The sequence below is a fragment of the Pinus tabuliformis genome, chromosome 9, assembly GCF_031772625.1.
Source record: "Pinus tabuliformis cultivar Carrire ecotype Pingquan chromosome 9, CPIR1, whole genome shotgun sequence".
Classification (NCBI taxonomy): Eukaryota; Viridiplantae; Streptophyta; class Pinopsida; order Pinales; family Pinaceae; genus Pinus; species Pinus tabuliformis.
This window is the reverse complement of record NC_142307.1, coordinates 319,342,003-319,368,199: the sequence shown is the minus strand read 5'-3', so window position 1 is coordinate 319,368,199 and position 26,197 is coordinate 319,342,003. Positions and strand designations below refer to the sequence as shown.

General features: G+C 36.3%; 1 protein-coding gene across 1 annotated transcript; it reads left to right on the top strand.

The window, feature by feature from the left end:
- The first annotated feature begins 20,120 nt into the window (after positions 1–20,120).
- Positions 20,121–21,240, top strand: LOC149148509 (early light-induced protein 2, chloroplastic-like). The gene is made up of 3 exons (XM_089438638.1): positions 20,121–20,445; positions 20,596–20,673; positions 20,763–21,240. The coding sequence occupies exons 1-3, from the start codon at positions 20,305–20,307 to the stop codon at positions 21,108–21,110; spliced, it is 567 nt and encodes a 188-aa protein (XP_089294764.1). The 5' UTR covers positions 20,121–20,304; the 3' UTR covers positions 21,111–21,240.
- Positions 21,241–26,197: the final 4,957 nt, after the last annotated feature.

Here is a 26,197-nt window from a genome sequence, read left to right as displayed (position 1 = left end):
TTTTTTCTCTGTACTATAGCTTTCCTTTGCTTGGGTTCATTATACATTGGTCCAAGCATAGTGCAAATTCCCGCCAGATGCCGGAAAATAGAAGTAGCTAAAAGCCCAATATTTCTCCATGATATTTGGGTTTGATCATCATTTCCTTCCAAAAACCTGCTTCCATATGCCTGGTCACTATAGTTTCTTAGAATATCATTACTAATAAAATAAAATGGAGTATCACCATCATTGTTTTGTGATCTATTAACAGTAGCGAAGAGTGTGGATGTGATATCAAAGAGTGTATCAACATCTGTAACTTGCTCACGAGGTCTCTAAACAAAATTGTGCAAGCTTTCAACTTTGCTAATTATAGCCTCAAATTTGCCAGATTCTGCTTTTAAAATATTTTCTCTCTCCTCAAAAATCGAAGCCTTGAGGGGATGATAATGGTAGATTAATATACAATGATGTACCATACTCTGATTGTTACCACTGAATGTAGTAGCATCTTCTTTCTCTCTCGGGGGCTTACTATGGCCTTGTTGTGATCCTTTCACCCCATGAGAGGAATATTTTAGTGTCTGACTCAACGTTTCTTCGTCTTTAACTCTAGCTTGGGTACCAAGCCTTCTACCCATCCTTTCTATAACCTAATTTTGGAGTTGATATAAATGAAAATATTCAACCAAAGCTGGAAGGAAGGGCTTGAAATTGAGATTTCTGATTGAAGAACTGTCACGAAATAGAAAGAGAGCAAGAAAAGATTTTCGTGTTTCATTGAAATGAGGTAGGGCATGGCGTTGTGATTTCCCCTACCTTGAGAAGTCTTCTTTGTAAAAGAAGAGGGATGAAGGCCCACTACAGTGGATATAAAGTCCCAAGACATACACATTTCTGAATGAAATGCGTAGGTCCAGTGTGCCAATTAAGCGTGAGGATTGGGAGAAGTGACACATGTGGGAGAGTGGCGATATTATTGAAGAATTGTTTACATTGAGGAAGGACACCACTTTAATATGGTAAGAATGTCAATTCTAACGTGGAGAGTTTCCAACACCACTTTCCCATTTACATGAGGGATTTTACAGTTTCTATATATTTGTCTCGGTCCCATGGTGAATATATTAGTGTGAGGATCCACTGTTTCATGATCCATATGTTGGATGCTTTGTTGAACTTGAGCTTTATAAGGAAATCTCTTTAGATATCCAGAACATCTCATAAATATATTTGAACAATTATTTTGTTGCAACAATGTTTAGTGATGATAAATTGCTTGGTAATGTACACATGCATAGAAGAGTGTGACTGATGGCATGGATACTCGGCCTTTCAGGTCAAAATGGCCACCTCTAAAGATAATATTTGGAATATCCTTTGAACATTTCTTTGAGATGGCATCCAAGAAGTTGGAGTGAAGACATCAAGGAACTCTATATTTTGACATATTCTAGTTGAATCACCAAACATGCAAGAGAAACTAAAACCAGGGGTTATATATGTAATAGCCCCAGTGTATGGGAAATCCAGGCTTTTAGAGGAATATTTCCACATTTAATAATTGGATGAGGATGAATATTTCTATTACACTATGTGTTGTTATTGATATGTTTTGATGATTTGGGTGAACACTTGGCCCATCTTCAAGAACATCCAATAGTGTTTGAGTCCGAGACAAATTTAAAGAGATCATTTATCAAATTAGTTGTCCAGCTATGAAAGACAATCAAGATTTAGAAGAGATACATCATAGTACTATCAAAATATATTGTAGACCATGTTATAAAATGGATCAAAAATGTTTTCATAATGTCCGCTAAAAGTTGACATTTACCATGGTCTTACCATTTTCTTATCAACTTTCATGGAGGCAAAAGGTGACAGGAGAAACTTGCACAATAATGGTGGCCACTAGCATGAGAAACACAATGAATTATAAAAATGGAATCTGTTGCTATGATGACACATGGGAAGATACTTATTACTCTCAACATGGTTGTACACAAAAAATAGTTTTTTCTTTTGAGTATAGTTGATGTATCATAATGTAGAGGTTGTTTCCCTGCTGCAATAAAACAAATAGATATCCATCTCAAGGTGAAAGAATGACAACAATATATCTTCGAATGATATGGGCTGTGTGTTGTGCTCAACAACTAAGAACGTTTCTATCCATCATAGTGCGATGAAGCGATGGTTTCTGGTTTTCGTGCTCGTGCTGTCAAAGTATATCAATACAAGTGATGAAAAACATATGTTCAATTCCCTGGAACATATCTTATTTTCATTACTTGTCCTGGATATATCCATGGCCATAGTTGAGAAACGTAATCAAAAGAAAATAAATATGTAGTTTATTTAAAAAAATGTGGCATGAGAAAAAAAATATGCACCAAATTACAAAATGTGAAAGTCAAAGTTCTGTATAAAAGTTTTAAATTAAAAAAATTTCAAACAGTTTCCAGGAAGTTTAACGAATGGAACTACCTAGCACTCATCCAATGGCCATTTGAGGAGTGTCCAAGCCATCCATCAATATGAAGAGATCTATAAAAGCAAACAAGGACTTTGAAGAAGGGATCCCTGATTTTTAATACCCAAATGTTGCTCGATTATTGAGCAAGGGTCTGACGAGTTAGTGAGGGTTTCCCTTTTGTTTTTGTTTCAATCTATTTTCATGCTTAGTTTTTTAATAATATGATATCATTGGTGGACCTTAATCTATGGAACTTCACCATACTCTGATTGTTCCCACTGCATGCGGTAGCATCTTCGTTCTCTCTCGGGGGCTTACTATGGCCTTGTTGTGATCCTTTAACCCCACGACAAGAATCTTGCATTGTCTGACTCAATGTTTCTTCCTCTTTAATTCTATATTGGGTACCAAGCTTTCTACCCATCCCTTCAATCACCTACTTTTGGATTTGAGAGCAATACAGAAATTCAACCAAAGCTAGAAGGAAGGGATTGAAATCTATGTTACTAGAAACCAGAAAGGGGAAATGAAATGAGAAATGACAACGAGACGAGAAATAGAGTTTGGAGATTTCACATTAAAGAAACGAGGAGAGAGAAAAACAAGACAAATATGAAACATACAACCAAGCATTTTTTTTCACATTCAAGAAACGAGGAGAGAGAAAAAATAAGAAAAATATGAAACATAAAACCAAGCATTCATCATTAACATTCTCGAATAATATGATTCATAGGTAGTTGCTCATAGGCTTTAGTTGCTCACATTGGCAATTCCTTAATACTTATAGTGACCAACAAAGCTTCCATTTCTCACATAAGCCATTCTTGAATACCCATGTTTGATCCTCTAGGCTAGCAAATACAATAGTGAAGAAACACTTGGCACCAAATTCAAGTTTGATTTAGCCCTTGCATTTTCCGGATGAGTACATGATCCCACATATATTGTATATATTCTTGGATGCGACATCAGTGGACCTCAAATTTGGGATCTATTGTATCATTTTCCACACAGTTGTTGGGATATTGTTTTCATGGTTGGGTAACAAGATGGTGGAGATTGAGTTGATCTCCATTGGATATAGAGCCATAAATAGAGGGTTGTCTTGAACTATTGCCACTTGCAGAACCATAAATACTACAACATGTATTTGAAAACAAAATCTAAAGAGAAAATTTTCAAAAATTTATCTTTAATCCATTATAATACTAAAAATAATATATTTTAAAAGTATAGTTGAACTAGATATTAAATTGCTAGTTTGTGAGAAAAATAATTAACTAAATTATTTAACTACTAATTTATAAAAATATATATATAATATCTATACACATTACTAATTTATAAAAGAGATTTGATCCCTTTAGGGTGTTGGTATATCCCAAATTAAGATGGATCTAGGCTAGTATATATTATTTACCATAATTATTGTTAAAGTGTATAAAGACTATCTCTTATTTGTACTTGCATTGATTAAATGATTATTATATGTAGTCATGTTTTATATTAATTATTTTAATGCATCATATATGTGGTTTTGTATAGCAAAATTATTTTTATGTTAAATTTTAATAGTTAAATTTAGATATTATTTCTTGATATTAGATATTTTTTATTAATTTTCATTTTATTCTCTTGGATCCATTAAGATTTGTTTTCTGAGTCAATGTTTCCAATTAACAGGTGTGGTTGATCAATATAAATAAGTGAAATAAATTATTAAAATGTGATTTTTTTTAATTTCTATTTAGTTAAATATTATATATAAATGTCACTTCTGGTTATAACATACCAAACCATTAATTTTTAGTTGTTAAATATGATTATGCTAAAATAACTTTGAAAAAAATGTTATCACGCATGTTTAGAACTTACCAAACCATTCTTTTTTAGTCCCTAGATTTGTTTATGTTAAAATAACTTTTGAAAAAATGTTATGGTCAATAGTTTTGTTATATTCCATGGTTTTGTACTTTATATTCATTTAATTGCTAGCTTTTGCACATGGTTTTGTTAGCTTCCATGGTTCTGTATTTAATAATTATTTAATTTATTAGTTTTTTCTCATCCTTCAAAAGAAATGTCATAATCTAGGTATTTTATTCTAGGCCCCTCTTAATATATTTTGGGTTGTTATATTTTTGTGCCAAGAGACCCTTTCCACTTGGGGAATATGTTATAATATTTGGAATTTTAACTCAGTCAAAAAAAATAAAATAAAATCAAATATTAAAAAAAATAAAAATAAAAAACATAAAATTCTGTAGTGCATAGTTTTTTCTTGCCCATGGTTTTTTCCCATGATACTCCTAACTCATGGTTTTTGTCCATGGTACTTTCTACAATGTAGTCTATTCAAAGGCTAATAACTAAAGCAACCTAGATCCATTTTAACTGTGGATCAAGCATTGAGAGGATCAAATATCTTCACTTAAAGAGGTTTGTAGAGAGAGAGAGAGAGTGAGAGATTTGATCTCTCTTGATGCTCGAGAGAGATAGATCTACGTTGGTTATTTATAAATGAAGAGGAGTATTTTCTTGTAGTAGTAGTACTCCTATTTGTTTTGTATTTAAAATTTATTAAATGACGGATTTCTATTTTGTATTTTGATTTTTGAAACTTGTTTATTTTTCTAAATTTACAATTATTTCTATCACTATTTTTATGTAATTATGAAGCTTTCCATGTTTATCATAGTTGAAATTATGTTTGTATTATAGACATATTAATCAATAGCTTGTTTCTCTTAAGCTTTATTATTGCAAATTACCTAACATAATCTCTCTCATCACCGATGAAAAAGTATTTATGGGATAAACTATTAATGGGATGGATAATAGATAATTATTATTTTTTATATATTAAATTAATGTCTTCGGTTGATGATATTTAATATTATAGATAGTCTAATAGTTGATAAAAGTTTCTATAGGATGTTTTTATCAAAATCCTTTTCCAATCATTTGAGAGGTTATAAACTAGACCAACGACAAAAAAAAATATTGTGTCCAAATGTTTATATAAAATAATTAATTAACTAGAAAAATTAACTAAATTATTTAACTACTAATTTATAAAAATATATATATAATATCTATATACATTACTAATTTAGAATCATATATATAAAAAACCTCATACATTTAAATTTATAGTTTTATATAAAAATACACATTTTAAATATTAGATACAATTACTAAATCCACTTTTAAATAAAAGCAGCACAAAAATAACAAAAAAAAATTGTAAAAACTTAACCATACACTCCTACACATCAATAGCTAAAAATTAAAAAAATAATATAACTTTAACTAATAAAATCCCTAAATAGTCAACCTTGTTAAAGATATATTAAGCACTATTGCAAGGTGTTGTCACTGGGGAGAACACCCAACCTATTCACAACAAACCTGTTCTGTTAGCACCTAAGCTATATATGGTTGACTTCTAACCAGAGACTATGAAAATGCCTTTAAAAACTATCCGGAGAACCAATGCTTTTTATGATTCATGACAACGTCCAATCGGGAAGAGATCCATATTGCAAATGAAATAGATTAACGTTTTCCATAAAACAATTTCAAGAAACGAACTCTTTTTGGGAAACCCAGTTTCTTGCATTAAAAAAAAAGAAAACTACCGTATAAATCAACATTTTCCATATCGTTCCACTTTTTATAGGGTTTTTTTCAAAAATGAAGACTTCCGTTTCATTTCTAGTAGCAGATCTTGAAATTGTGATTTCTGATTAAGAAAGGCCATAAAATGGAAAGAAAGCAAAAAAAAAAATTCGTGTTGGATTGAAATGAGGGAGGGCAAGAAGATACCCTGAGAAGTCTATGTTGTTGTTTTTTTCTACTATTTCCTTGTGTGGTATACTACCAAACTATTATTTTTGTAATTTCTGGTGTGGTATACTACCAAACTACTATAAGAGTTTAGCATAGATTTAATATAAATTTCATTGCCAATATAGTAATTGTGGGGCCAGTTCATTTGACGCTAAAGTCTTAAAAAACAAATCAAGGAAGGAATTAAAGGAGAGAAACGGTACCTGTGCAAGTATTTTCTTGGGCTCTTGAAAGAAGACCAAGGCTTCTAATCCTTCCATTGTGGTCCAAATTTGCCTAGCGAAAATAGATCCATGTTTTGTGAGCAAGCCATTGAAGAGAACCTCCTCAATCTTATTTCTCAACATATCCAAATTCAACCATGAAACAATAACTGCCAGTGAATTAATGCAACATTTCATGTGAAAATATAAAACAAATTTGCGAAAACATTCTAAGAAGGGTCATCGATCTAGAAACCCTAAAAATTGATCCAAAGACCTGTACCTGTTTCCATATAGCTACATATCAGATTGCACTGTGCCCATGGTCTTTCCTTTTTTTTCAACTACTCAACATACATTTCATGTGAAAATATAAAACAAATTTGCAAATCATTTCTAAGAATTTCCATCGATCTAGAAACCCTAAATATTGATCCAGTGACCTGTACTTGTTTCCATATAGCCACATGATCCTTCCTTTTTTTTTCAACTACTCAACATTCATTGGAATACACTAAGGCAGGGAAGAAAACTTGTTCTGGTCTTTCCTTTTTTCTTCAACTACTCAATATTCGTTCGAATAGGGAGGAAAACGTGACATAATGGTCTTTCCTCCTTTTTCAACTACTCAACATTCATTCGAATACACTAAGGCTCAGGGAAGAAAACGCGGCAAAATGGTATTTCCTTTCTTCTCAACTACTCAACATTCATTAGAATACACTAAGGTGGGAAAGAAAAGGCTACAAAAATTAAATTTTTAATTTGGATGATTACTAATTTTTTTAATTATAATTATTTATTTTTTTATAAATTTTTAAAAAATTATATTTTATGAATATATCAAAATGTATGGAATGTATACTTTCTTATCTTATTGTATACTCATTTCAAAAAAATATATTTTTTAATTTTCAAAATTACAAAATAATTAACCATATTTTAAGTTGTAATTTTAAACAAATTCAAATTTGGATTTTATATAATTGAACCAAAAAGATATAAATATTTTTTTATTAATATTTAATTATCTAATACTAATATTATGGGTTTCCATGTTATTTTAACAAATGAGATTTCATTTTATAATGTCAAACTTTAAAACTAAAAATTAACTTTTAACAATGCAATCTTTTATAACCAATTTGGATGTAGTTCATTGTTATGGCAGCAAAAAATGAATCTCATGAGTCAATTTCGTCATAGTTCATTGTGATGGTAGTAAAAAATGAATCTCATGAGCTTGGTCCCACCCACACATTGGTATAGTTCCACCCAAGGAACCATTAATCTTTCTCCATGAATCTGTAATATTGTACCAAGAAGCACCATAATATATGGCATTTCTGTTTCCCACAATTGAAAAAACACCATAAATCCTTCTACATGAGCATTTTGCTTCTGTATTGTTGAACTAAACATGGCAAGACTTTCCTATGGCAATAAGAATTTCTGAAACCCTCATCCCCCCTATTACAATATATCTTAGAATCTGTCATGTTGGAGTGTAATATCCCTAGTAAGCAAATAGGAGTGTAGGGTAACACAACCTCAAAGTCAATGGGAAGCCAAGGGGAAAAGTTTGTGCATCTAAGAGGGATACCTCAATTACAAGGATGTGGTTTTCTAAGCTTTTTCATTAATCAAATATATATTTGACGGGGAATTCAGCAATAAAAAAATTCTTGACTGAATTTTCATACAGAAGGGTTGATTCTACTTCAAATTTTGATACTTTTTGTTTACTCACTTTAACGTCATTACACATAACTAATAATTTGCAAGTCCTTGTCTCATTTGATCTCATTTTATTTCAATTGTGAAGTGACTAAGACTTGAACCCCAAATCCTCATAGCTAAGATTTACAAAGTATGCATTGCCTCATTTCCTCTCATTTTGCTTCAGTTAAATGGAGCAACTATGCCTTAGCCCTAAACCCACACAACTAAGTTTTACACACAACAGAATCCTCTCTCTCCCTGGTATTGCACTTGGTTAGATATACTTTTCTTAGAAGAGAAGAAATGTCTCACTAAATACCTTACATGTTAACTTATCATCTAATCCCATTACATTTTCCAAGCATTGAGGACATTAATAAAATTTCAAAATTAAAGTTCACACTCATTTGATGTAATCACCATGTTGCATCAATTTAAGGTAAACTCTACAAATAAATGTAAGTAATTATTTTGATTTTTTTCATTGATTCTAAATTAGCAAGTGAGAAAACTACAGTTGCATCTTTATTTTTAAAGTACAATCATCCAAAAAAACTCATCAAAGACTAAAGATATGTTAAAACCTTAATGGAGTGAAAAATATTGCTGGTATCCTCAAGAATAACACTACTTTCAGACGTTGGGTTCAGATTTTACCACAAATGCGAGAACCAAAGTGAGAAGCTTATTTTAAAGTTTTTATAACATGATATATTATAAAAAAATTTGAAGAAGCACTCAATACAAAAAATATTTGTATCTAGTGTCATTCTAGATAGAGAAAATTACTCGTTAGGCTATATATGACATGAGTAAGAATTGCTACACACGTTGTTTCAAAATCATCATGGACATTTAAATATTAAAAAAAGGAATTGATTAGGCTACCTATGACTAAATAAGAGTTATTCCTCACCTTTCCAAACTATCATGTACATTTAAGCTATCATATTTTATCAACATCCTTTCTATGATGTAACACGTTACAACTTTCCATTATATTTATGCATTATATGAGTTGATGTACTTGTAAGGTGCATAAATTCCAAAGTAAGAGACACATTCTATTGTAGGAAGCATGCATTAACCAAACATTGCTCTACTCATAGTTTACCAACCCAACCAATTTTTCATACACAAACTCATTCAAGACTAATCCACAATAACAAACAACGCTCAAACCAGTATTCTTCATCGATCATCTACCAATTCATAAACAATGAGGAGAAAAGAGACTCATAGAATATTCGATCAACTAGGGCCAAAACCTCTCCAACATGAGAGGAAGACCTAAATGAGATCTTCTTCTTATATAGACTTCAATTGACGAATACCAAGACCATGGCCTAGACCCTTAACTCAATGACCTCTCGAATACCAAGTCACAAGGCTCCTTGATTCAACTTCCTTATTTTTCCTTGAGTCAATGATGATCAAGCTTCTTATTTCAATAACTCGACTATCCTTCAAATTCCAGTTTGATGGATCATATCTGTAGTTCTTGGCCCTCTTGCATAAACCGTAGAATGTGTGGTTGACAAACCTTTTGAACCTTGATATTCTTCGCTTGGATGGTATGAACTCTTATTATAATTCGGTGTGTAACCTTGCTTATCTTCTTCCTTGTTTCTAATTCTAGGACAACAACAAGATCTTTGACCTTTTCTGTAGTAGATAGTTCTTCCTTCCTTCACACCAGGTGGAATACTAACATCTCTGAAACTAAGGTATGTTTGGCTACGAGTATAAGACTAATAACATATCCACGCACCAACAACAAGAAGGCAATCTTTCAAGTGTACTAATGGATCTCCCACGGACTCAAAGTGTAACCAACCAACGGCTATCCAAGAGACTAATGTTGTAGGTTACCAATGTATCTCCCACGAACTAACTCATGTTGGATGTGAACGCCACTAAAATTGCCATAATGTGTGCTATTGGGGTGTGGAATAGAAGAAACTATGGGATTTCCTGGGTGTGGAGGAGAACCTTATCCGCTCCAGACATACGCAATGCTTTAGCCAGTACACCAATGTGTATACCATGATTTGTGGATCTATTATCCCTATAACAGACACATAAACAACACCAAAATCTTCTCTCTTTGTTTCCTTCTCTTGGTTGGTTATCTTTGCACTTCTTATTGCAGACTTACTTAACCAGATTTTCTTGTCCAGAAATGGAGGATGAGTTTCCATATATATAGTGTTTTGTCCATCAAAAACACGTGCTAGGAAGCATTAAGGAGTGCTAGGGGAACACAAGGGAGTAATGGGTGAAAATAATGCATGCAAATGAACTATTAACATTTTGTGACATGAAGTGTTAGTGAGTTCCAGGTGTGTTAAGGAGGGAGTGATAAGGTATGCTAGGTAGTGTTAAGGCATATTAGAAGCCAAGGAAACATGCCAAGATGTGTCAGGTGCTATGGTGTGCCAATGCATGCCATAGATTGTTATGGAGTGCTAGGGAAACATAAGGGAGAACTAGTTTCAAATGCATGGAAATGATTGACTAAGAGCATGTGACAAGGAGTGTCAGCGAGTTCTAGGTGTGTTAAGGAGGGGACGACAAGGTATGTTAGGTGGTGCCAAGAAATGCTAGAGTGTTAGGGTGACATGCCCGGGTATGCTAATGCGTGTCAGGGTGTGCCAATGCATGTCAAGGTGTGACAATGCATGTCAGGGAGTGTTAGGGAGTGCGACATAAACACAAAGGAAAACTAGTTCAAACTGCATGGAAATGAACGAACAAGAGTGTATGATAGGGAGTGTCAGTGAATTTCAAGTGTGCTTAGGAGGGAGGACAAAGTTATATTCTAGGTAGTTTGAAGGCATGCAAGAGTGCCATGACATGTCAAGGAGTGGTACAGTATGATAGGGAGTACTAAAGCATTCCATGGCATGTAGAGAATGCCATCATGTTCCACATAGTGCCAAGGGATTGTTAGACATGCCAAGTGCTATGCCATGTCAAGATGTAAACTATGTTGCTTAGTTGTTTTATGGCCATGGTTAGACATGAAGCTTGACTTGGTAACTTCTTAAGTGAGATGAGCTAATATTGGGCATTAGTAGCCTAAGATGAGTTATAGGCCATTCTTAGGTGAACAAGGCATAGTATAGTTGTAATACTTGTAACTTAGCCAATATGTTGTAGTCGAGGTAGGATTTGGCTGGTTCCCAAGTCTTAAAACCAATAAGTGTAGTTATGAGGGAATGATAGCTAAGGAATGCCAGGGCATGCCAAGGAATTAAAAGGCATGATAACACATGCCAGACAATGTCAACGCATGTCGAGGAGTGTTGAGGAGTGTGAGGGCATCACAAGGGAGAATTAGGTCAAAGTGCATGGAAACAAATGAATAAGAGTGTCTTACAGGTGTCCCAAGGACGAAGTATATTAGGATAATTTAATAATAGGACTTGCAATAGGTAAGCCTACGATTACAATGAGGGGATGGAAAAAGAAATTTTAGACAAAAGGAGACTTTTGTCTAGGGACAACACTATTTTTTCAATGACTTGGTTGGGTTCCAAAGTCACAAAAAAAAGTAAGGCTATCTATGAGGGCATGACAACTAGGGAGTGCCAAGGTGTGCAAGGAATGACAGGAAGTGATATCACATGCTAGAATGTTCCAAGGCATGTTAGTCATTCCAAGACATGCCAAGTGCTAAGGCATTTCAAGAGGTGTCAGGTGCTAGGGTGTGGCACCAACACATGCTAGGGAGTGCCAGGGAAACATAAGGGAGGACTAGCTTCAATTGAATGTAAATGAATGAATAAGAGTGTGTGATAGGGAGTGTTAGGAAGCTCTAGGTGTGATAAGGAAGCATTGACAAGGTATGTTAGGTAGTGTCAGGGAAACACAAGGAACGACTAGCTTTAATTGCATGGAAATGAATGAAAAATATTGTATGAAGGAATGGAGTGTTAGCAAGTTTTGGGTGTGCTAAGGAGGCATCTCTCGACAAATTTTGGGAGGGTGTGGAGAAAAGTTTGTGTTTTGGTGTAGACTTGCAATTTTTTGGAATTTTTTTGTCTCGCAACTTAGCGATCTCACGCTTTGCTTCTTCCTCAATGTTGCAAATGATGTAAAATCATCATTTTTGGAAAGCTTGTGACCCCATCTCAAATCCCATTTGCCCACTTTCCTGCTTTGGGGCTCAAGTTTTGAGAAATTTTCAAAAAAGAGGCCAAAAATCACCTTTCTGCCTCTCTCTTTCCATTTCGTTGTCCACCTAGAGACACCTTGGGAGAATGGCCATATCTCAGCCAAAAATTGGTAATTTTGAGTGAAACAATACTCTAAAGACATCTACACTCTCCTATATTTCCATAAAATGCTTCCGATATTGATTTGGACTTCAAAAAGGCACTCAGATATGGCCTCCAACAGCTCAGTGTACACCTGGAAATTTATGAGATTTTTGTAAAATTTTCACTGTGTAATTTTTGGTAATTCCTTGTTTGACTCTAGTAAAAGTCAAAAGGGTGAAGTAGAGGAATGTGAGGGGTAAAATTAAATGTAAATAATGGGTGGTTAGTATTTATGAGTTCTTTTGATGTAAATTTGACCTCATTTATGAGAGAGGTTGGAATCAAAGTTAATTGTAGAAGTTGTTTTTAACTTCCCTCGAAAATAGGGTTTGGTTAGAACACCTCATGGAACAATTCCTCAAGTCATTGGTTCAACCCCTAAGAGTGGGGAGATGTTGTTTTGGGCTTTATGTATCAGCTTCTCAGTGATAGAACGGGTTGAATTTCAGAGGATAGAACTATTGTAGCTTGTACTTGGACATTTTCTGGAAATAAAAGGACACAATTTCCAACTATTATCTAGGAATTCATGTGCAGTAAGTTTGTGATGTTATTTTTTCTCTGTTATAGCTTTATATAAAATATATTAATATTCTCTTTCTATTCATCAATTATTCAATGGTTTTCCTTACATTATAAACAAAATTCTTTGCATAAAGATCTATTTTGATGGAAAAATCATTATGTGTTACTTTATTTCGTGCTTAATGAATTCATGTTTCATGCTCATTAATACCTTTCACTTCTTCTAAACACTACACTACATACAAAAACCCTAAGATCCATCAAAAAAGTAATGCTACCTTTCTCCTTTTTGTATTTTTTGTTGTAACCCTTTGATCCTTTGACCTAGCTACCTGGTTTTTCTCCCTTATCCAACAACAAAACCCTAAATTTTTCAAAACACACTTGAACCTAGCTATCTAGCCTAAAATCATTTACATTCTAGTCATCTATTTGTTGAGATTTCATAGAGAGAGCCCTCTCTGGTTTGGTAGGACTAGCTACCAAACTAAAATCTTGGTCTGTGATTACCTCCGTCGATCTCCTCATCAACTTGGGACATTGTGGATGATAACAAAGGGCATGAAAACTATCGAGTTCCAATGTGTTCTAGTGAACGTAATGTTTCAAAGTCATGGAAAAATGCAATGCTATTTGTAAGGTCACGATTGTGAAGGTGTGTTAATAGTATGAGGACATGTCAAACAAGATAAGATGTGCCAAGTGTGAAGGCATGCCAAGATGTACAAGGGCGTGAAAATGCATGCCAAGGGCTGTCAAGGGAACAAAATGGAGGAAAAATTTAAACTACAAGTAAATGAGCAGATAATAGGGTTAATAAGTCATCAATTTACCTTTTCCATGAGGGTCATTGCTAGGAAAACCAACACTAGGTGCCAATAGGTGCCAAGTGCCAAGTGTCAATGCATTCCAAGTGCCAAATCTTCCTCTGTTTCTTCTCATCTAGTTTCCAATAATTGATCTCAAATAACTTTAATATTAAACCATGCAAAATCATACCAAGTCATCTCAATGCATGCCAAACATGCTAATACTTTCCAAGTGCCAACACGTGCCAAGCGCAAATGTGTGTTAGGGAGTGTGATGCATGCTATGAAGTGGAAGAGCATATTGAAGAGTGCTAAGGTGTGCTAGAGAGTGCCAATGCATGCTGGGGAGTGTTAGGGAGTACAAGGACAACACAAGGGAGCACTAGGTCAAAATGCATGGAAGTGAATGAATATAAGGGTGCTTCAGGAGTGTTAATGAGTGATAGGTGTCATGCCAAGGAGGGAGTGACAAGGTATGCTAAGCATGGGTAAGGCATGCCAGGTAATATCAGGGAATGTTAAGAAGTGCTAGAGTGTGCTAGGTATTTTCGGGGTGTGCTAGCATGTGCCAAATAGTGCCCATGCATTCCAGGTACTAAGACATGCTAGGATGTGTATGGTGCCATAGTATGCCAATATGCATCAAGGAGTTTCAAGGAAACAAAAGGAATAAACAAGCTAAAATGCGAGGAAATGAACACATAAGAGCGTTAATAAGTTGGGACTTTATCTTTTTCAAAAGGGGCATGCTAGACACACTTATAATATGTTCCAATACATGCCAAGTGCCAATGTGTGCCAGGTTCTAATGTTTTTCAATGCAATATTTTTCCGAGGTGTTCTAGGGCATGCCAACACATGACAGGAGAGTGCTATGCTATGCTAGGGCATGCCAACATGTGCTTGGGCATCCTATTCATGGCAAGATGTTCTAGGTACAAAGATGTTCCAAGACATGCGAGGTGCCAAGGAATGTTAGTGTACTGTTCCAAAGCATGTTAAGGTGTGCCATGAGTGTTGATGTGTGCTAGATCTCTTTCATTAATAGAATTGATAGAGCTTGATTATGTATTAAATAATATAGTTCCTAAACACACTAGTGGAACTTTATTTAAAGGAAATTTGCTAGATAATAAACCTAATAGAGATTAATCAGTGTTGACTCATAGGAAATCTATTTTCTTATGACTTGGGGGAAATGATACACACTAATTAATTCTTAACAAATTGACTGACTATTATAACCACTATGACCTTAGACACATAATAAAAAAGACTCCACAACAATGGTCTTAAATCGTTATCTTTTGACAAAAAATATAGTAACAAGTACATAGCTTCATCAAAAACTCATTGGAATGATCAATGATGACGAACATTTTTTGACCGTCACCAAAAGTAACAAAAAAGAGCATTGGTGAGGGTCAATAAAATATCATCACTAAAAGTGTCACCAAAAACAGAATTAGTGATGGGCATTTAACGACCCTCACCAAAAGTGTCACCAAAGAGAAAAATAATGATGGACCTTTAATGACCCTCACCAAAAGTGTCATTGAAAATGGATTTGGTGACAAACCTTAAAGGACTATAACTATATACACTTACAACAATGATTTTTTAAATATTGTCACCATATGCAACAATTAAGGTCTGTCACAAGCATGAAGCGTCATAAAAAACTCATTGGAATGATCAATGATAATGAACATTTATGGACCGTCACCAAAAGTAACCAAAAAGACCATTGGTGATGGTCAATAAAATATCGTCGCTAGAAGTGTCTCGAAAGAGAGAATTAGTGATGGGCATTTAACAACCCTCACAAAAAGTGTCACCAAAGAGAGAATTAGTGACGAACCTTTAACGACCTTCACCAAAAGTGTCATTGAAAATGGCTTTGGTGACAAACCTTAAAGGACCATCACTATATAGAATTACAATAGATCTTTTTTAAAGACCTTCATCATATGTCACATTGGTGACAGACCTTAAAGGTCCATCACAGGCATGACCCTCACCAATGACCTTTTTTCTTGCAGCGAAAAGAGAAAGAAGAAGGATATTTGCAAGGTCAGATGCTTTAAGTGTGGGGAACTTGGACATTATGCCACTCAGTGCCCCCAAAAGAAGGGAAAGTAGGAGGCTTCTAACTCGAAGGCTACTCTAGAGAAAGCTGACAAGCAAGGTGAGGATGACGATTGTGCCATGAGTTCTCATGTGCCTATGGAGAAAAGGTGGGGCAACATGGAATTATAGTCGAGAGGACTACATGAACAGGAAGGATCCTTGAGGTTCCCAAACTCTTGGATCACATATGGCTACAGGAACCCTTAACGACAATAGAAAAATGATGAGTGTCAATTGGAGTGAGGTGTGATTGAGCGACAGTGGTAGAGATAGAGTGTCAAAGCCTGAGGTAATGCAATGGATGTTGTAGCAGTGCGAGAGGCACAGAGTAGTTTTCAACTGCACAGTTGTGGGAGAGGGTCAGCACATATTAGTAGCAGAGGTAACTTCAGCATCATGAGACATCCAGAATGACCAACATGTCAGTGTTTGGGTGAAGTTTCAGTTACTTACTTCTCAATAACTCAGTTGCGGCACAACAGTTAGCAGTGGTAGTGATATGGGTAGCATGAGGAAATATTTTGAGAGGGAGTTGTAGTATAGATGTAGCAGTGGTAGTGGCAGAGTCGTGGGCAGCAGTACATGAAGCAACAGTGTAGTGGATGAAGGGTAGCAGGCTGCGCATCAACAACATAAAGGACCGATGAATTGGATCAATGTAATTCCTCTATGAGGAAGTATTGCTAGAGCATAATCCTCGCTAAGACGTAGTGTTGGTTTTGCATATCATAAGATGTACTCTAGCTCCGAAATTTTTTGGAGGGGCTACAACACATGGGATCTCTAGAACTTAGAAATCGTTTGGAGAAATTCCACCCGGATAAGGAGTTATTAAATTAATTAATATTTGTAATGGGTTCCTAAGTCTAACCTTAAGAAAATAAAATATTAATGGGTATTAATAAGAATATGGCTGAGAAACTTCTAAGTGATGAGGATCAAGTCTATTTTTATCTTATCCATTGATTAGGGACTTACTCTTAGTCATTGATTCATCAACAGGAAAAGTATAAGAGGAGGATTAAGGGTGAGTTTGAGATACACATGAGAGATCTGTGAGTTCAATTTTTCTAGGGCATGGTTTGCTGAGAAAATCGAATAGGCGATCTAAGTTGGAGTAGGAGGGGAATTTCAGCAGAGGCACTTTAGTCCAAGGCCGAGAATACATAACAAAGAGGCAGAGTAGCATGAGGAGAGACAACATAGAGGGAAAGCTCTGACGCAATGTTGTAGTGACGTTGTGATGCCATGATGAATGACACAATGATGCTGGCTAATGGGTCTTAGTGATGCAGTGAGCAACTCTTAGAGGAGGTGGCACAGTTCCAGCACAAAGCTTGGAGCTGCCATCGCTGCCCAACACTTGGAACATCGCAGTCACTTGTGCGGTTTGTTCATCCAGGTGTTGGGCAGGTTTATTCTATGTTGGGTGAGCCAGATTTGGCACCCTAGTTTTCACACTCTATATGTTTCACTGATTTTCCTGCATTGGGTTTTTTTGGGGATGATTGTCCAAAAATAATGGCATCGCTTGTGTATTTCTCTCATTCTATTTTTAGTTCATGATCTGTATGTATGTGTAGTCTGCAATAGTTTTTTCATCATTGTTTAAATAATTAAACAACTTATTGAATGTAAAAACAAGGAGGAGATGGTAAATCAATTATTGTAGTAGGATTTTTGAGGTGTAGATTCAGAAATTTTCACATGTTTATCACTGATGTCTAGGAAGTACTTAGGATTAACATGTGACCATATAAGTTCTCCACTATATTATATGTTTATGAATTGAAAATACCATTACCATACTCTTGATTTCAATCCATCCTACATGTTATGAGTTTTGAAATTTTTATGATGTGCATGGTACAAACTTTTGAGTGTTTATGACCATGTTTAATGCTATAGGTATAAGGTTTGTTGCTATACTCATGATTGTAATGATATACTATATAGTATTGAAGTTGGTTGACTTGGTAGTAGGAGTCATGCCTTTCTCTTGGTTGGGTTCGGTAATCCAAGATTTGGGGATGGAAAAGAGTGTGCACCCTAGTGGTGGCTTGGATGGGAATCAAGCTATACCTCCCTCAAATAGACAGGTCGATATTTAGATTTTGTGGTCTGAGAGGGTAAAACCGTAATGCAATGTTATAGCACCAGATTAGCCACAAAATAAACTTAACATGGAAGTATTTCCAAACAAGAGAAGGGACAAAGAGAGGAAACTTGAGTATTGAAACTTTGTCCATTACCCACATTTCATTTATGAGAGCTAAGATGTTGTCAAGCTATGTTGATGAGCATGCCAGTGGTGTTAGTCGACTTGAAAGTATTTCTCACTATGAAACCATGAGAGGGTGAGAGAGGGAGGTATAGTGGGGGCAAGAGTGGGGGAGTGGGAAAGAATGAGTTGTTGAGTGAGGTGAGAAAGTGAGAGAGATAATGAAAGAGGGTGGGGAAGGGAGAGGAAGGGAGATATTTGTGTTTGACACTAGGAGGAAGAAAGAGACAAAATTGGAGGGGGTGTTTTGAATGTGTGCGTCTGTGAGAGAGAGAGGGAGACTATGCCAACGATTAAGAGTTGGGGGGGTAAAGAAAGAAAGAGAGTGATAGAGGCGAAGAGAGTGAAGGGGGAAAAGAGAAAGAGTCAGAGATAGTGAAACGAGATAAGGGGGAAGAGAATTAGAGAGGTAGGATGGAGTGACTGAGAGAGAGAGTGGGGGATGGATATGTAGAGAAGGATAAACAAATCGATCTATATGTGTGTGTGTGTGTGTGTGTGTGTGTGTGTGTGTGTACAAACAGAGCGAGAGAGAGAGAGAGAGAGAGAGAGAGAGAGAGAGAGATTATTTCTAACAAATAAATTTCATCCCATAAATGAGCTAACCTAGCTGGTGCTCAATTTCAAACCAAACATAGTGAGTAGAAGAGTAATACAACAATAAATATTAATTTTACTATTCAGAACATTTAGAAAAATATCATAAGCTTAGCCCCTACTTACTGCTAAGCTACATCTTGTCACAAGTCAGTTCATGATCTTTTAAAATAACAAAAACAAATAGTTCTTTTTAACAACTCTTTAAGCTTCCACATCTTATGCCACCATTTAGTGGCACTGGTGCCCTCACTCAACAAGGCTTGGTAACCATATTTTTCCAAAAAGAGTCCCCATGACTTGTTGAAATACAAAACTAACACTTTCCATCCTTTACTCAAGTGGACATGTGGCTTTCTCAACTTTATTGAGGATTGGGAGTAGTATTGATGCTAATTGGCATGCCAACCCTCAAAACACAGAGTTATATCATAATCAACTATTTGACTGAGTGTATGGAGACCAATTTCTTGGAGGTAGGACACAAGACTATTAGGGAGGAAGGTACTTTCACCACAACTGTTAATTACATCTGTCTAAACTCACACTTGTGAACTTGAGCCAACATTCCAAGCCAAGAGCAAGCCTATTATAAGACATGAATGTATAATAGCACTCCATTGGTTGGATACATTATGATAGACTTCTTTCATCTAAAAATCCAATCCATATTAAATAGAGGAATATCTATATGTTTAAAACAACTCCAAAGATTATCATTTTTCAAGAAACTCTCAAGGATTGTGTAATCAGAGCCTATAAAAAAAAAATTCTTGGTTGTTTTTATAATAGAGCTTTTTTTACTTACACATATATATTAAACACATATATGTATATATATTGAGAGAGAAATTAAAATTAAAAATTATTTTTAAATTACCCCTTAATAATTTGTGTAATAGAAAAAAATTATAACAATTATCATTTCCTCTTCTCATTTTAGGACATTAATATTCTTTTTGAAACTAGTTAATAAAGTTGATCCCATTTGTTCCTCGATTCTCGAAGGTCGTAGAACGCAAATTCAAGTATTACCCAATTATCATCCTCTCAATGCGGTCATTCGAGGATCTACGTCTCTATACTTTTATCCAATCACGTGGAAACATATTCTAACGAACAGAAACCTCGACTTGGTTCGAGGGTTGCCGTTAAATTAATTCGCCCAAAATTTCCCTGATAGCCTCACTCCATTATATATAGGTATCACAACAAACAGCCCTGCAGCCTCAACACAGATCGAATAGTGGCTATTCTTCTATATTAATTACTTACTTCATCCAATCGTTGTCTTGCTGTTGCCGGAGTTCATATAAATTGGGTTTATTCTCATACTTAGTATTCATTTAAATTGGATTTGTTCTCATACATAACATTCATTTATTATTATATTGCAATGGTCGCTGTGAATGCATCATTAATGGCCATGAAGGGAACAACCCTCCAACAATGGAGGCAACCGGAGAGGTTAACAGGTTTTGGTGAAACGAGAAATACCGTTATGCAGAGGGGCCTTCGAGTGAAGTGTATGGCAGAGGTAACTGTCAGTATACCTTTTTGCTTACTGTCAGTATACCCAATATCGTTGTTCTTTCTGTATATAGATGAATTTAATTACATGCTGAACAACAGTATTGTATGTCATGGAATTGACAATATCGTCTGGGTTCTTCAATTAAATTTTCAGGCAGATCCGCAGCCAAAGGAATCTGTCACGCCCTCCACTCAGTCTAAAATCCCAATTTCTCCTCGTCCTCCTAAAAAGGTAAGCGAGTTGGAGCTCACTTTTACAGAGAATAAGCGAATTAGTATTCATGTGATCATGCGCTGAAATGAATAGCTGCATTAATGCAGGTTAGCACCAAGTTTGGAGACGTTTTTGCTTTCGGTGGGCCTGCACCAGAGACCATAAATGGGAGACTAGCCATGCTCGGATTCGTCTCAGCTCTCGGGGTGGAGATTGCTAGTGGCAGGGACCTCTTCTCTCAGCTCGCCAGTGGAGGAGTTCCACTGTTTCTTGGAAGTGCGGTTCTCCTAACACTCGCTTCGGTGATACCCATGTTCAAGGGAGTCTCCACAGAGATAAAATCACAAGCAATAATGTCTTCTGGAGCAGAGATGTGGAATGGGTGTTTTGCCATGATTGGCCTCATAGCCTTGGCCTTAACTGAATACTTGAAAGGAGGTCCTCTCATCTCTTGATCATCATAACCTCAGACTTCGTTCAGTGTATGATGTAGTCATACCCAAGTTGTATTTGCTCTTCTTTCAAGCCAAGCACTGTAACAATTTTTTGGTCAAATACTATCATATTTGAGAGTTATCTCTATTGGGTATTTTTAAATGGGAAAATACCAAAAACCAGACAAACAAATAAACTCCACAGAGCCAATGCTCTGTTTCCACTGTTCCAGGATCTTTTGCACAGGGAAGCTTTTTAAACAAATTTGCTCATAACAGTCCATTACACAGTCACAAAAACATTTTTATTTGCTTAAAACAAAAAGGACTGATACAATTTCATCCTCTGTGCAAAGAGGGATTCACTGGAGAGACTCTGTCTCTCTCTCGCTTCTGGTCTTCCACTGCTGTGGGTATTACATAAACAATCTCATGCTATCTCTTGGTTTTGCGATGGCAAACCAATACAATACATCCCTGTTTTCAAATTCTTTTCGCACTGCTGTGCGTTCAATACATTTCCATGAACAAAAAAAACGTGCACAGGGTCAACACCATTACAATGCACCTCTGTTTTACAATGGCGAGCAAAACCATTACATCCCTGTTTTTTGTTTTATCGCACTGCTGTGCATTTATGAAAATCGCACTACTGTGCCCAGCCACCACATAACACCATTACATAAAAAAAATTGTGCGCAGGCACAATGCCCATCACCAAAAAAAAAACACGCACATCACTATACGCTGCCGCAGCCACAATACGCCACAACAAAAAAACATCACATAACATTTTTCACACACGGGCTTACATAGCCATATATAAAAAACATATAAAAATTAACATAAAGGACGTATGCCCCATAACCTTATTAAAGGGGCCTCCACCAAGATCTACGTAAAACATTAAATTCCATAACTCTTCTACGGCGGTCAACTGGAGAAAGTCTTTCACTCCACGCAATGCATTGATTTGTTGCAGGCCCGTATGCACCTTACGCGATCGACGACTGACAACACGCAATCAGATCGGACAGCTGGAATGGATATCGGGAGGCAGTTTGCTGCCAAACTTTAACGCCCGAGAAAGTGACTTCTGCTTACGTATGCTGACAGCCACGCGTCTGCACAAAATTTTCTCGGGCAGGAAGGCGGTCCGAGAAAAAGGACGGTTTTGGAGAGCGGTTTGGGTGTTGGTACGCTTGCTGAGTCGGCTGCCCACGTCTGCTTGCAGCCTGCAGTTGGAATTAACATTCCAACACTCCCCTTTAATTTCAACTGCTGGGCGTTCAAACGTACCCAAACACTTCCTCACATAGAGGGATTCACCAACTGCTGTTACAATAACATCTTCCTCACATAGAGGGATTCAACAACTGCTTCTGATGCAGTTCCACAAACAACAAAGTTGTCTTCCTCTTAATAGAGGGATTTACCTGAAACTATGCTTAAGAGCACCTTCCTCATGACAGAGGGATTCACCATAACAATGTGTTGAAGAGCACCTTCCTCTTGACAGAGGGATTCACCTGTGACTATGCTGAAAAGCATCATCCTCTTGATAGAGGGATTTGCCATGTGTATGCTAAAAAGCATCTTCCTCTTGACAGAAGGATTTACCATGACACTGTGCTGAAAAGCACCTTCCTCTTTAATAGAGGGTTTCACCAAATGACTGTGCTGAAAAGCACCTTCCTCATTAACAGAGGGATTACAAACAGACATTGCTTTACATGCAGTTTCAAAAACAAACAATCATTGCACTATTCTTTTATGCTGCTGCATATTCTCTGCTGCACTGTTGTGCCATCTTCTTTGCTGCGTCTACCCCACACTGCTGTGTCTGCACTTGCACTGCTTGTGCACTTTTCAAAGACAAAATACTCTGTCTTTTCTGGAACAATTACACTGTCCCAACTTACAAATTTACACTACTGTGTGTAAATATTTCTTACATTCACTGCTGTTGCATATATTGCATTTCAATTCAATGAACAACACATTCATTACAGTTACATATACTGTTGTAGAAAAAAAAATTTCTTTTACATGTGCTGTTGTCCATTACCTTTCATTTCTTCAACAAAACTTCATGCTACTGCATTTTCTTATTTGCATTGTTGTGTGCTTCTCCTTCTTGCCGTCATGCTGATGTCCATAACTTCTTGCTGCTGCATTTTTCATATTCACTGCTGTCCATACCCATAACCATAGACTGTCATCCCTGGGTTTTTATTTGCTGCTGCGTTGCCTCTGCAATTTGCACTGTGGCTGCCTTTTGTTTCATCATACTGTTGTGTGCCCATACACTAACTCTTTACTCTCCATTACTTGCACATAGAGAGAAATCATCCTCACGCTGTTTTGCGCTGCATTCTCCACACAACAAAAAAAAATTAACACGGGCTACTGCCTTTTCTTTTTACACCCTTGCTTCACACAATCTTCATCTTCATTTTTTTATTTTCATAATGCACTGCTGTGCAATTCCTTTCGATTTTCTGCTGCCACACACATTCTCATTCACCCATGTGCATTAAAAATCTGTTGTCCATGTTTTTCTTTAGGAATTTCTGTGCATGTTGCATTGCATACAAAAAAATATTACATTTTTCACTGCTGTGTGAAAAATTTTATTGCATTCTCAGCCACTGGGCATTTATGCTTTGCTGCGTTTTGCCTTCTTCTCATTTTCTTGTCATTGCTTTGCATTTTCATTCCCAATACAAAACATTTCCTTCTACTGTGTATTATACTCACTCTGCTGTGAGCATATTCTCTCACATTTCATAAAAGAAAACTACATTCCATTGCTATGCATTTCAATGCATGTACTCCATAAAAAAAATTTCAAACTGCTGTTCTATGTTCTATCTTCCCACTGCCGTGAGGGTCTTCATGCTTTGCACACTTCTTATTGCGCTGCTGCACTTCACATTTGAGCGTTGACCCTTTTTCTTCTCTGCTTTTATGGCAGATTTAACTTCATATTTTTCCCTTATAAAAGGTCTTCATCAAAGAGTGACTGTTAAGACAGTTCAGCAACAAAAAAAAATTACAAGCTCCCCTTTAATGTGTGCTTGTCTTCTTTTGGCAGACTCTTCTCAAAACAAATTTAGATCCACTGGGGAGTTCAAGGGGTTTTCAGATTGCCTTTCCTTCCTTCTCCATACTTGTGTAACTTTCTTCTTTTGCATGGGTCTAGCTTCTGTAAGAGCCCATGTCAAGTTACAATCTCGTGCCATATGCCCAATGTTATGACACTTGAAACATTCTACATTATTCATGAATAAGAATTCATGATTTCTTCTTGTAAAATTATTTCTTGGAGATTGTCGGGGACCACAACATCTATCTCCATGAAATGCTCTACAGTCTTTTGCCATATGACCAAAGTTTGAACAAGAGTAACAATAACCATAAAATGAACTTTGGTACCTGTGAGATGGAGGTTTCCTTGATGTACTTCTGAAGCCTTGCTGCCTTGAGATCCTTTGATGATCACCATTGCCTCTTGCCTCTTTGACATCAGCTACATTTCTTCTTGGAGCTGGTTTTCTTCTTGGAGTAGGATTTCTTCTATTGCAACCTTCATTTTTCTCCTTGCCTTTGCTGGAACTAGGAGCTTCACAACTTCTTTCTGGCTTCTTCACATCTCCTTTGCTTAAAGCATCTTCATCCTTGTTTGAGGGTTCACCTACATACCCAAGTCCTGATTTATCAAATGGAGATCTGTGATAGCTGAGCATATCATCCAAGGCTTGAGAGCTCTTCATGATCTTGTTCATCCCTTCAACCTTCTTCCTGAGGAGGACAATCTCTTCTTCCAACTTTTCACATACATTATTTTTCTTTGCTAGTTGTCCCTCAGTTTCTTCCTTGCTACGAGTAGCTTCAGCTGCTGCTATTTTAAGGGAGATAATATCAGTCTTCATTTTGGAGATTTCTGCTTGACTGCTCTCCATTTTCTTTTCAGCTCCTTGTGCCTGCTTCCTGGCTTCTTGTAGTTCAGACTTAAGGGAGGAGACCTCTACCTTGTACTGTCCAATCTCTTCTACAAGCTTGTTCACTCTCTTGTGCCTTTGTTCAAGTTGACTTGACAAGGTGTCTTCCTGCTTCTTTGCTTCATTCAGCTGATTTGTCATGGATATGACTTCTTCATGATGTTTCCTCTTGCATTGATCAAGCTCCTTCTTGAGCTTGGCAAGTTCTTCATTCCTTTCTTTTACTTGAAGCTTGATGAGGTCAAGCTTTTCATTCTCAGCTTCTATGATGGGTTCATAAGTTTCTTCTTGACTCATTGTCATGGTCAGTGCTCCCTTTGCATGAAGGTCATGCAGTCTGTCCCATATATCCTTTGCTGATGTATATTTTCCTAGATTCTTCTTCACAGAATCAGGGAGTCCATCCAAGATAGTCTTTGCTGCTTGTGCATCATACTCCATGGATTCTTTATCCTTCTTGCTATCATCAATCACTGATTCCCAGATTTCACTCCCTTGAAACTGTAAGAAAGCCCTCATTTTTATTTCCCATATATCAAGGTTCCCATCGAACCTTGGAACCTCAAATAGAATGCTTTCAAATTGATTGCCTTCTAGTTTAGTAGAGGAGGGAGACACATTTTTAGCAGGCTTGGAGGCTTTCTTCTTTGATCTTGCCATTCTTAACTATTTTTAAAATCCCTGACTGTGTTTTTAGAATGACTCACTGTTTCTTCAACAGCAACTCAAAAACTTGAGAAATACCTGAATCCTTTTGGCTGAAACTTCACACACTGCTGGAAAAGCTTTACTACTGCTGCAACAAGAGTCTTTCCTTCAGCTTCTTTGACACTTTTAAAGAGCCTGAACCAATTCTGTCACCATCAAAGAGCCTGGACCAGGTCTGATACCACTGTTGGGTATTTTTCAATGGGAAAATACCAAAAACCAGACAAACAAATAAACTCCACAGAGCCAATGCTCTGTTTCCTTCTGCCACAGGATCCTTTTGTGCACAGGGAAGCTTTTTAAACAAATTTGCTCATAACAGTCCATTACACAGTCACAAAAACATTTTTATTTGCTTAAAACAAAAAGGACTGATACAATTTCATCCACTGTGCA

What these genes read in the sequence shown, in the direction of transcription:
- LOC149148509 (XM_089438638.1), top strand. Translation starts at nt 20,305, where the DNA reads ATGGTCGCTGTGAATGCATCATTAATGGCCATGAAGGGAACAACCCTC. An exon ending in GAGTGAAGTGTATGGCAGAG is followed by an intron (nt 20,446 to 20,595) that starts GTAACTGTCAGT and finishes TTAAATTTTCAG; the next exon opens with GCAGATCCGCAGCCAAAGGA. An exon ending in CTCCTCGTCCTCCTAAAAAG is followed by an intron (nt 20,674 to 20,762) that starts GTAAGCGAGTTG and finishes GCATTAATGCAG; the next exon opens with GTTAGCACCAAGTTTGGAGA.